Source organism: Lampris incognitus, chromosome 12 (assembly GCF_029633865.1).
Source record: "Lampris incognitus isolate fLamInc1 chromosome 12, fLamInc1.hap2, whole genome shotgun sequence".
NCBI classification, from domain to species: domain Eukaryota; kingdom Metazoa; phylum Chordata; class Actinopteri; order Lampriformes; family Lampridae; genus Lampris; species Lampris incognitus.
In genome coordinates, this window is record NC_079222.1 from 21,210,192 (window position 1) to 21,222,503 (window position 12,312).

Sequence of the window (12,312 nt, forward strand, 5' to 3'; positions counted from 1 at the left end):
GAGGAGTTTTACCAGGGGGACGTAGCACATGAGAGGATCACGCTATTCCCCCCCGAACAGGCGCCCTGACCAACCAGAGGAGGCGCTAGTGCAGCGACCAGGACACATACCCACATCCGGCCTCCCACCCGCAGACTCGGCCTACCATGTTGGTAGGCAACGGAATAGACCGCCACGCCACCCGGACGCTGAAGACAGCCAGTTCTGTCTGTGTTGCTAATGAGCGTTTTATGAACATAATCTGAAGTAATTCTGTGGATAAGTCAAACTCATTCACACAGCAGAACATTATTACTCTCATTATAATCAGTATTATGGTCATACAGTTTTATCACATTCTTTCAAAATATGCAAAGTAATGATAATATACACATGGTTTTGGGGTTTTTTTTACAAATGCTTGTTAAATTGACAGTGACTTAGATTTGTCTCCAACCTTTATTTCAACGTTCTGCATAAACACGCACATTTTACACCAACACTTCTGCAGCTGCAGCATTCCTTAATCTTCCTTAATCTGGTTCAGAAAATATTTTAGTCATTCTTACAGACATGGGATAATCCTGTCAGAGAATAAGGCATTTTTCTTTCTTTCTTTTTTTTTTGAAGATTTGTTTCAGTCTCATACAGGCTTAATACGAGTCCATATGCACTGCCAACAAGGAACTAGTTACTATACGGACTCGTTTGTCTAACACTCACAGAAAAAAAGAATAAAATGTGTATTCTTTGCTTCAAAATTGATGCATCAACCAGAGTTACTTAAGTTTTAAGATTGAATGTTTTGTGGCAAAGAATCCTGCAATAGTCCTTGCTAAAACAACAACAACAAAAAAAGCAAAATAACTGGAAGATCACGTGAATGTCAAACAAATGGCTTTAATAATTCAGCTAAGTCATTGAGAGGGATATCACGGGAGGAGGTATACAGTTGCAATATCATATACTCAGGCCTGCAAGGCGATTCACTCTGAGATACTAATTATGGAAATCTGAAATACGATATTGTTGTAAAATATTATATGGGGGTAAAGTATAAATAAGGGTATCCAAGCTGAGGGGGAATGATTCACCGCTGCCACAGATTTACTGGGTGATGAAAAGTGGATGATGGATGAGCATGTGTTAAGTTAGAGAAGTCATAATAGGCTTAGCATCCTCCCGTGTCCTCCTTTATCTCTTTTACATCCTTCGTTTTATGTTTTTCATCTATCTTTCCTCTTTCCCCCCTTCCTTCCTCCCTTTCCATTAATTTCTCTCTCTGTGTCTGCCTTCCATTCTGCCTCCCTTTCTCCCCACCGAGTGTCACCGGATATTATTTAACCTTGAGGGCATTCAGTTGCAAGTTATGACCCAGTAGACTGATCTCAATTGCCCATTAAAGTTCACCATTATATTAACCAAGAAACTTGCAGACCAGGCAAGCGATAAAGCAACAATAAGGAGTTGATGCTCTCTTTAGCCCTGTACACTTTATAGTCCGAATGGTAATCATTTCATATAACACACATGAGAGGAGCAAGGTGACATCTCAGAGAATTCCCATGTATGTATGTATTATGTATGTGTGTATGTATGTATATATATGTATATATATATACACTACCGTTCAAAAGTTTGGGATCACATTGAAATGTCCATATTTTTGAAGGAAAAGCACTGTACTTTTCAATGAAGATAACTTTAAACTAGTCTTAACTTTAAAGAAATACACTCTATACATTGCTAATGTGGTAAATGACTATTCTAGCTGCAAATGTCTGGTTTTTGGTGCAATATCTACATAGGTGTATAGAGGCCCATTTCAAGCAACTATCACTCCAGTGTTCTAATGGTACAATGTGTTTGCTCATTGGCTCAGAAGGCTAATTGATGATTAGAAAACCCTTGTGCAATCATGTTCACACATCTGAAAACAGTTTAGCTCGTTACAGAAGCTACAAAACTGGCCTTCCTTTGAGCAGATTGAGTTTCTGGAGCATCACATTTGTGGGGTCAATTAAACGCTCAAAATGGCCAGAAAAAGAGAACTTTCATCTGAAACTCGACAGTCTATTCTTGTTCTTAGAAATGAAGGCTATTCCATGCGAGAAATTGCTAAGAAATTGAAGATTTCCTACACCGGTGTGTACTACTCCCTTCAGAGGACAGCACAAACAGGCTCTAACCAGAGTAGAAAAAGAAGTGGGAGGCCGTGTTGCACAACTGAGCAAGAAGATAAGTACATTAGAGTCTCTAGTTTGAGAAACAGACGCCTCACAGGTCCCCAACTGGCATCTTCATTAAATAGTACCCGCAAAACACCAGTGTCAACATCTACAGTGAAGAGGCGGCTGCGGGATTCTGGGCTTCAGGGCAGAGTGGCAAAGAAAAAGCCATATCTGAGACTGACCAATGAAAGAAAAAGATTAAGATGGGCAAAAGAACACAGACATTGGACAGAGGAAGACTGGAAAAAAGTGTTGTGGACGGATGAATCCAAGTTTGAGGTGTTTGGATCACAAAGAAGAACGTTTGTGAGACGCAGAACAAATGAAAAGATGCTGGAAGAATGCCTGACGCCATCTGTTAAGCATGGTGGAGGTAATGTGATGGTCTGGGGTTGCTTTGGTGCTGGTAAGGTGGGAGATTTGTACAGGGTAAAAGGGATTCTGAATAAGGAAGGCTATCACTCCATTTTGCAACGCCATGCCATACCCAGTGGACAGCGCTTGATTGGAGCCAATTTCATCCTACAACAGGACAATGACCCTAAACACACCTCCAAATTGTGCAAGAACTATTTAGAGCAGAAGCAGGCAGCTGGTATTCTATCGGTAATGGAGTGGCCAGCGCAGTCACCAGATCTGAACCCCATTGAGCTGTTGTGGGAGCAGCTTGACCGTATGGTACGCAAGAAGTGCCCATCCAACCAATCCAACTTGTGGGAGCTGCTTCTGGAAGCGTGGGGTGCAGTTTCTCCAGATTACCTCAACAAATTAACAGCTAGAATGCCAAAGGTCTGCAATGCTGTAATTGCTGCAAATGGAGGATTCTTTGACGAAAGCAAAGTTTGATGTAAAAAAATCTTATTTCAAATACAAATCATTATTTCTAACCTTGTCAATGTCTTCACTCTATTTTCTATTCATTTCACAACATATGGTGGTGAATAAGTGTGACTTTTCATGGAAAACACAAAATTGTTTGGGTGATCCCAAACTTTTGAACGGTAGTGTATATATTTATACGTGTGTGTGTGCATGTCTGTCTTGGACTGTTGTTTAAGTGTCATATGCACATATATATGTGCATTATACAGATATCCATGCATTCTATTGCTGGTGTGCTTACGATGACACAGTACGTTGGTGTTGCCCATCATTCAAACATTGTCTTTTTATAGTTTGCAGAATGCTGTTGGCAGTATATCTCTTCCCTATCCCTTCTCTTTACAACTTTGAGGCAATAAAGTATAATGTTCTCCATAAGCTAGCCACAGTCGCGCCATTAGTGCTACAATGGAGCACTCCCAGTCATCCTGCTGCTTTAAAGCCTCGCTTGCACTCCTAGCTCTCACCGATGTCCATACACACGTTGCAATTACCTGAACAGGCACACACACATGCAGACACTCACTCACACACACACACACACACACACACACGCAGACACTTACACACACACACACACACACACACACACACACACACACATGCAGACACACACACACACATGCAGACACTCACACATACACATGCAGACACCTACACACATGCAGACACTCACACATACACATGCAGACACTTACACAGACACACACACACACACACACACACACACACATGCAGACACTCACACACACACATGCAGACACTCACACATACACATGCAGACACCTACACACATCCAGACACTCACACACACACATGCAGACACTTACACACACACACACACACACACACACATGCAGACACTCACACACACACATGCAGACACTCACACATACACATGCAGACACTTACACAGACACACACACACACACACACACACACAGGCCCCCTTGGCAGCCAGACAGTGTTAATGATATACAACTAAATCAATACCATCCACCTCACGTATTGCTTTTATATATCCATCAGCTTGTATTATTTCATTACTCTGCCCAATAAAAGTGTGCCCCTGCATGGCGATAATGTAGGGCCCTGAAAATGGGACAGGCATGATTTGACCAAAGGCAGACATGGTTAACATGTGCGAATTGAGTACGTTCATCTCAGTAGCATGCTAATAGAAGTGTAAAACCTCGTGTTCATTAAGGAAAGGTGTACTTGCGTCGACATTCATTAGTATCGGAAGCCTCGAAAGTAATGACTTTCGTTGTCCGGGAGAGATAGGCACAACTTATTTACGTACAGTAGACCGACTCGGAGCCACACTGTTGCAGCGGGGACAACGAGAGTGATCCGAGGCTAATGCAGGGCCATTACCCTTGTGCAGAAAGTCAAGGGTGTGTGAGTAACTTTGCAAGCCCCCGGGGAAGATAAGCGTGGTGGTGGTGGCAGAAAATGGAGAGACATTCCCTCTATGGGTCCACTCCAACCAGGCATGACACATCGGCCCTGACTGCTCCCTCCTCCCGGTCATGGTCACCACAAGTTAAGAGAGCAATCCCCATGCATTGCTTAAGGCCAAATAATCATTCACAGGATGGGGCGTCTGAACATATGTGACGTGTTCTTGAACGTGTTCCAGGCTCATGGTTTGCCCTTTGAATGGCAATGCTGATACCCAAGCCTGTGTGTGTGTGTTTATGCAAGTAATTGGGGATTAGTGACCGCTCAATGAGTATTTGTTTCCGCGTCATATAACTGCTTCTAGATGGATATCACGTGTGCACCCCTGTTATATTTGTGATTCAGTGAAAGATCACGAGCATCTAACAATGCTTTAAATACAATTAGTACACGTTATATTTAAGATTTTTTTTGTCCCTTTTTCTTTCCAATTGTATCGTTGGTACCGTCCCGCACGTTGCTCCACCCCCTCTGCCGACCTGGGGGGGGTGGTGGGGGGCTGCAGACTACCACAAGCTTCCTCCGGTACATGTGGAGTCGCCAGCCGCTTCTTTTCACCTGACAGTGGGGAGTTTCGCCAGAGTGTGGGAAGATCACGATACACCCCCCCCCCCCGTCAAGTGCCCCGACCGACCAGAGGAGGCGCTAATGCAGCGACCAGAACACATACCCACATCTGGCTTCCCACCCGCAGACATTCAAAAGTTTGCGTCTTTAGGGGTGTCTGACCAAGTCGGAGGTAACACGGGGATTTGAACCGCCGTCCCTGTGTTGGTAGGCAATATAATAGACCTCTACGCTTGCTGGACGCTCCCATATTTAAGACATTTTGGCCACTCAATTTAGCATCACTCTAGATGTTGTTGTAAGCAAGATGGCTTTGGTAATTGATGTATGTAATAATAAGACATTTGACTTGTATTGTGCTTCATGGGCTGTTGAGAAGATCAGTCAGTATTTGATGGCTTCAACAGGCCACTGTCGTGCATTTAGATAGTACTTTTACTTGTACAGTTATGCTGTAGTAAAACAATGCTATTTTTTTTAAAATGGCTAATATGTCTGAATTATGCAGTTAACAGGGTGGTGCAGAATATCAAATTCCCTGAAACCTAAGAGTGCTTGAAGAAAAAACAAAAACAAAAAAACTATGCGGCCCAAACCCAAATAGAACTTATACAAAATAGGGATTCTTGGCATTATATATATACACTCACTGGCCACTTTATTAGGTACACCTTGCTAGTACCGGGTTGGACCCCCTTTTGCCTTCAGAACTGCCTTAATCCTTCGTGGCATAGATTCAACAAGGTACTGGAAACATTCCTCAGAGAGTTTGGTCCATATTGACATGATAGCATCACGCAGTTGCTGCAGATTTGTCGGCTGCACATCCATGACGCGAGTCTCCCGGTCCACCACATCCCAAAGGTGCTCTATTGGATTGAGATCTGGTGACTGTGGAGGCCATTTGAGTACAGTGAACTCATTGTCATGTTCAAGAAACCAGTCTGAGATGATTCGAGCTTTATGACATGGCGCATTATCCTGCTGGAAGTAGCCATCAGAAGATGGGAACACTGTGGTCATAAAGGGATGGACATGGTCAGCAACAATACTCAGGTAGGCTGTGGCGTTGACACGATGCTCAATTGGTACTAAGGGGCCCAAAGTGTGCCAAGAAAATATCCCCCACACCATTACACCACCACCACCAGCCTGAACCGTTGATACAAGGCAGGATGGATCCATGCTTTCATGTTGTTGACGCCAAATTCTGACCCTACCATCCGAATGTCGCAGCAGAAATCGAGACTCATCAGACCAGGCAACGTTTTTCCAATCTTCTATTGTCCAATTTTGGTGAGCCTGTGCGAATTGTAGCCTCAGTTTCCTGTTCTTAGCTGACAGGAGTGGCACCCGGTGTGGTCTTCTGCTGCTGTAGCCCATCTGCCTCAAGGTTCGACGTGTTGTGCATTCACAGATGCTCTTCTGCATACCTCGGTTGTAATGAGTGGTTATTTGAGTTACTGTTGCCTTTCTATCAGCTCGAACCAGTCTGGCCATTCTCCTCTGACCTCTGGCATCAACAAGGCATTTTTGCCCACAGAACTGCCGATCACTGGATATTTTCTTTTTCAGACCATTCTCTGTAAACCCTAGAGATGGTTGTGCGTGAAAATCCCAGTAGATCAGCAGTTTCTGAAATACTCAGACCAGCCCGTCTGGCACCAACAACCATGCCACGTTCAAAGTCACTTAAATCACCTTTCTTCCCCATTCTGATGCTCGGTTTGAACTGCAGCAGATCGTCTTGACCATGTCTACATGCCTAAATGCATTGAGTTGCTGCCATGTGATTGGCTGATTAGAAATTTTCGTTAGCGAGCAGTTGGACAGGTGTGCCTAATAAAGTGGCCGGTGAGTGTATATATACACACACACACACACACATATATATATATATATATACATACATATATATCTACTCATATATTTTCGTAATGTGTGTGTGTGTGTGTGTGTGTGTGGTGTTAGTGCGTGTGTGTGTTAGTTAGTGTAGATAGCGGGACCAAAAACTAAAGCAATTATGATCCTAATTCTTTTTGGAGGTGGTAGGTATTGTCTCAGAGAGTAAGGGAAAAATCCCAGAAAATTAAAATTATGCATAATTATGCATAAATATGCATAAATATGCTTTTTTCCTAAAAATGGCTAAAAACCACTTTTCTCTGCATTTCAGATGATTCTGAGCATCTTTGATTTTTTTTCACCAATAAAATTTTTTTTTCTGGGACTTAGAAATGTTTTGGCATTATGCAAAATATTCATTTTTGCAAAAATGCACTTATGATCCTATTTTTTTTGGAGGTGGTAGGTATTGTTCCAGAGAGGACCAGAAAAATAGCAGAAAATTAAAATAATTATAATAATTATGCATAACTATGCAAAATATGTATTTTCTAAAAATGGCTAAAAACCACTTTTCTCGGCATTTCAGATGATTCTGAGCATTTGGGGGGAGGGAGTTGGAGTGGGGGGGCTTAGGGGCAGGGGGAAGGCGGTTAGCTGGCAGGATGAAGAGGAGGGCGATTTAGACGGGTGGATAACCAAACCGCTACATTGTAGCGAGGTTCTTCTAGTATATATATATATATATATATATATATATATATATATATATATATATATATATATATATATATATATATATAACCCCTTTTGACATGTAGGGCTACTAATAGTCATGATTTAGAGGTGTAGTGACATGCCGCTCCTTAAGGGGCGCACTATGCAACTCGCTAGGGTAGAGACTGCTACACGCAGTCGTCTTTTTTTTTTCTCTTTTCTTTTTGCGAACATCCTGGAAATTGTGCTCTTGAACCGACGACTGAATTTTATTATACAAAGCCTCAGAAAGTTAGGGTATTGACATTTTTTGATTCTGGAAAGTGTTATGTACAATCAGAGCTTACGAGACGAAGATCTGTCGAGTTTTAAGTATTTGGAACTCCGGTGAGTAAAGCACGTTTTTGTGCTAGCTTATTGCTAATTACTGAAGGGGAAAGATAACGCTGGATCAGATAGTTGTTAAGATACTCTTCATAAAACCAGTCGGGGTTATAAGAATGTCTAATGTTTGAATAGCCCGTACTTTGGTACGTATTGTGTCATTGTGTCATGGTGAATGTTTTAGAAGATAGCTCACGCCAATAGTTAGCTAGTGCTAAGCGCTAGCTTAGTCAGTGAAGCATTGGGGAATTACGTAGCATTAAAGATGCGTGGCACTTATCCTGTTGACGTTAAAGCCATTCAGTTTAAGTGGTTAGCGCACTTAAATGGGTTGTATTGAGGCTACACTGTGATTGCACTAATTTTGTGTAACAGAATTTTTTATATATATGTAGTTATTAAGTAATGATATTACAATTCATATACATGTTAATGGAAAGCATATTGTAAGATGTTCTGAATGAAAAGAAATTAATGAGATCTCATGTTAGAAACAGATATAGAATGAAATACTTAGTATTCTGCACTATTTGTGTAGATTGGTTTTTTTAACTACCAGATAGAATTTGGAAGATTGTGATGGCGAGCCCAGCCCAGTGAGACTGTGGACGATCATAGAAGCAGTGGCCTTCTCTAGGATCTGTCCCAGGAAACGTCTGACAAGCCTGAATCATTCATCGAGACACCAGATAAGAACTCATACACACTAGCCTATTTCCTCTACCAGGGTAGAAATAGTGATCGTTGAAGTATATTCAATACACTCACGGATCAGGAACTGAACTCTTGGACCAACACATACACTCAAGGACAAGGAACTGAATTTTTCTTTCAGCTCAAACTGCTAAAACTCATTGAGGGTTGTGATTTGAACGAGGTTTTCTTTGGTTTATTATTTTATTTACTTTAAAGAGCTCTATTTTGTTTTATTTCAATTCTTTTATGTAAAATTCAGCGTTGTGTATATTTCGCTGTTGTGAGGCAATACAGTTGTCAACTGTTCAACTACACATCAACTCCTCTCGTGAGTTAGTCAAGGCAAACCCCTCACTGAACCTAGTTAGATGTTAGCGCCTTTGCTGCTACCCCTAGTTTGCACTGGAGGCGCTACATATATGTGTGTATATAATAGGGAGTTGTTCCTTATCTGATGTGAGGGTCTAAGGGTAGGATGTTGTGTTACTGCCCCCTGAGGCAAATTTGTGATTTGTGATACTGGGCTATACAAATAAAATTGACTTGACTTGACTTCATTGAATAGATGTAAACATGACTTGAATAAACTAACTTGTCTTTATCACATTCAGAATTTGGTTTCACATTCAGAATCTAAAGTCGATGACGAATACACACACACACACACACACATATATATACACTTATCTTATTTTATTTATGACAGTATTGTTCAGGAAGTGTGGGGGATTAGCATGGAGGAAGTGAGGGCAGCTATGAAGAGGATGAAGAGTGGAAAGGCAGTTGATCCTGATGACATACCTTTGGAGGCATGGAGGTGTTTAGGAGAGATGGCAGTGGAGTTTTTAACTAGATTGTTTAACACAATCTTGGAAAGTAAGAGGATGCCTGAGGAGTGGAGAAGAAGCATACTGGTACCGATTTTCAAGTATAAGGGTGATGTGCAGAACTGTAGCAACTACAGAGGTATAAAGTTGATCAGCCACAGGATGAAGATATGGGAAAGAGTAATACAAGCTAGGTTTTAGAGAAGAGGTGACAATCAGCGAGCAGCAGTATGGTTTCATGCCATGAAAGAGCACAACAGATGCGATGTTTGCTTTGAGAATGAGATTGAGAAGTATAGAGAAGGCCAGAAGGAGTTACATAGTGTCTTTGTGGATTTAGAGAAAGCATACAACTGGGTGCTGAGAGAGGCGGTGTGGTATTGTATGAGGAAGTCGGGAGTTGCAGAGAAGTATGTAGGAGTGATGCAGGATATGTGCGAGGGAAGTGTGACAATGGTGAGATGTGCGGTTGGAATGACAGATGGGTTTAAGGTGGAGGTGGGATTACATCAAGGATCGGCTCTGAGCACTATCTTGTTTGCAATGGTGATGGAAAGGTTGACGGACGAGATCAGGCAGGAGTCTCCATGGACGATGATGTTTGCGGATGACGTGATCTGTACCGAGAGTAGGTTGCAGGTGGAGGAGAACCTGGAGAGGTGGAGGTATGCACTGGAGAGAAGAGGAATGAAAGTCAGTAGGAGCAAGACAGAATACCTATGCGTGAATGAGAGGGAGGACAGTGGAATGCTGAGGATGCAAGGAGTAGAGGTGATGAAGGCATATGAGTTTAAATACTTGGGGTCAACTGTCCAAACTAACGTAGAGTGCAGGAGAGAGGTGAAGAAGAGATGGCAGGCAGGGTGGAGTGGGTGGAGAAGAGTATCAGTAGTAATTTGTGACAGAAGGGTACCAGCGAGAGTTAAATGGAAGGTTTACAAGATGGTTGTGAGACCAGCTATGTTGTATGGTTTGGAGACAGAGGCACTGATGAAAAGACGAGACAGAGCTGGAGGTGGCAGAATTGAAGATGCCAAGATTTTCACTGAGAGTGATGAAGAAGGATAGGATTAGGAACGAGTATATTAGAAGCACAGCTCAGGTTGGATGACCTGGAAACAAAGCAAGAGAGGCAAGGTTGAGATGGCTTCGACACATGTGGATGAGTGATGTTGGGTATATTTGGAGAAGGATGCTGAATATGGAGCTGCCAGCCAAGAGGAAGGCCAAAGAGGAGGTTTCTGGATGTGGTGAGGGAGGACATGAAGGTGGCTGGTGTGAGAGAAGAATATGCAGAGGACAGGAAGTAATGGAAATGGATGATCCATTGTGGCGACCCCTAACGGGAACAGCTGAAAGTAATATATTTTTCTTTTGTACCAATAACACCATGCTAGTGCATGTAATGCACATGGCAATAAAATAATTTCTGATTCTGATGACACGTTGATGCCACCAAACACCAGTAATTCATATGCATGTTTTTTTTTTTAACTTATTTTGAAATACAAAGCTTCATCAATCAATATCTTCACACAATAGCATGTACAAAAGTTAGATACATCTGAGGTTAAGGACAAAACAGAACATGCCCCGTTCTACTAAGTTTTATGTATTCTTAAGCTGTTGTTTAAATTTTACAAAAAAAATTTAAATTTCCCCTCATTAAGCAAAGACAATCTTTGTGTTTTTGCTGTAGTAAGCCAGGATTTATCCACTCTTAACTATGATCTCTTTTCCCCTTGTAGGTGAGGAAGCATTGACTATGTACATGGCCAAGAACAAACTTGACAGGAAGCTAGCCAACGCTACCCAGAATGTAGAGGCCCTGCATCAGCTGGCCTCTTCTTACTTCATTGACCGTGATGGCACTATGAGGAAGCTGCACGAGATCCAGATCTCTACCAATGCCATCAAGGTTGGTTATTACTTTGCACATGAATACATAACACACACATACACACACACGCACACACACACACACACACACACACACACACACACACACACACAGCAGCAACTATGAGCACAAATTCACAATTCTACGGACAAAACAAGCACACACGTACACATATTAGGGGTTTCACAGAATTGCTGCCAAGTCCGCTAGTCGACAGACTAATCGGTCATCTGTGGTTTTAGCACTATGTAATGCTAAAGCAGTTGCAATGTATCTACAGCAGATACGCTGTGGATCCAACATAGCTTTGTTGGAACAATCATTTTCTACGTTATCTCAGGTTAACAACATAATTTAAGGTATTTAGAGAGGGTAATAATTCCACTATCCCTGTTTTCGGTTTAGCGACGACAGTTGTTGAAAACACGAACAGAACACCTAATGGCCCTCTAAAAGCATTCAATTTTACTTTAATCAATTTTAAATACATACTCATCCGTGTTTAAGATCTATTACGTAAGTTAAATTGTGCTTAGCAAGACTCATTCACCCCTGGTAACGATTAGTATGATGTTGGAAAAAAACCGCAGCTGGCTGTGCAGCTGTATGTCATACCGTTATCCTCAATCGCAAAGTGGCATGTATTCAATCATTTAACCTGTAATGTTATCATAACAAATTCCTCAATGTACGTTAGCTGCTCTGCTAATCTATGTTTTGCCCTACATTAAAACTAATTTCAAGAAATGTGAGTGCTTCTTACTGTTTAATTTGCATAATGTAGGATAAAAAGGACCAGAATAGGCTACATACTGTATCA

At 41.8% G+C, this 12,312-nt stretch overlaps 1 protein-coding gene across 1 annotated transcript in view; it reads left to right on the top strand.

Annotated features, from left to right (window-relative positions):
* The window catches only part of brinp1 (bone morphogenetic protein/retinoic acid inducible neural-specific 1), a 138,639-nt gene that overhangs the window by 55,979 nt on the left and 70,348 nt on the right, over window positions 1-12,312 (top strand). Inside the window, exon 3 of the mRNA XM_056290811.1 lies at window positions 11,341-11,510. Within this exon, the coding sequence (XP_056146786.1) occupies window positions 11,341-11,510 (170 nt within the window). The remainder of the gene's footprint in view (window positions 1-11,340; window positions 11,511-12,312) is intronic.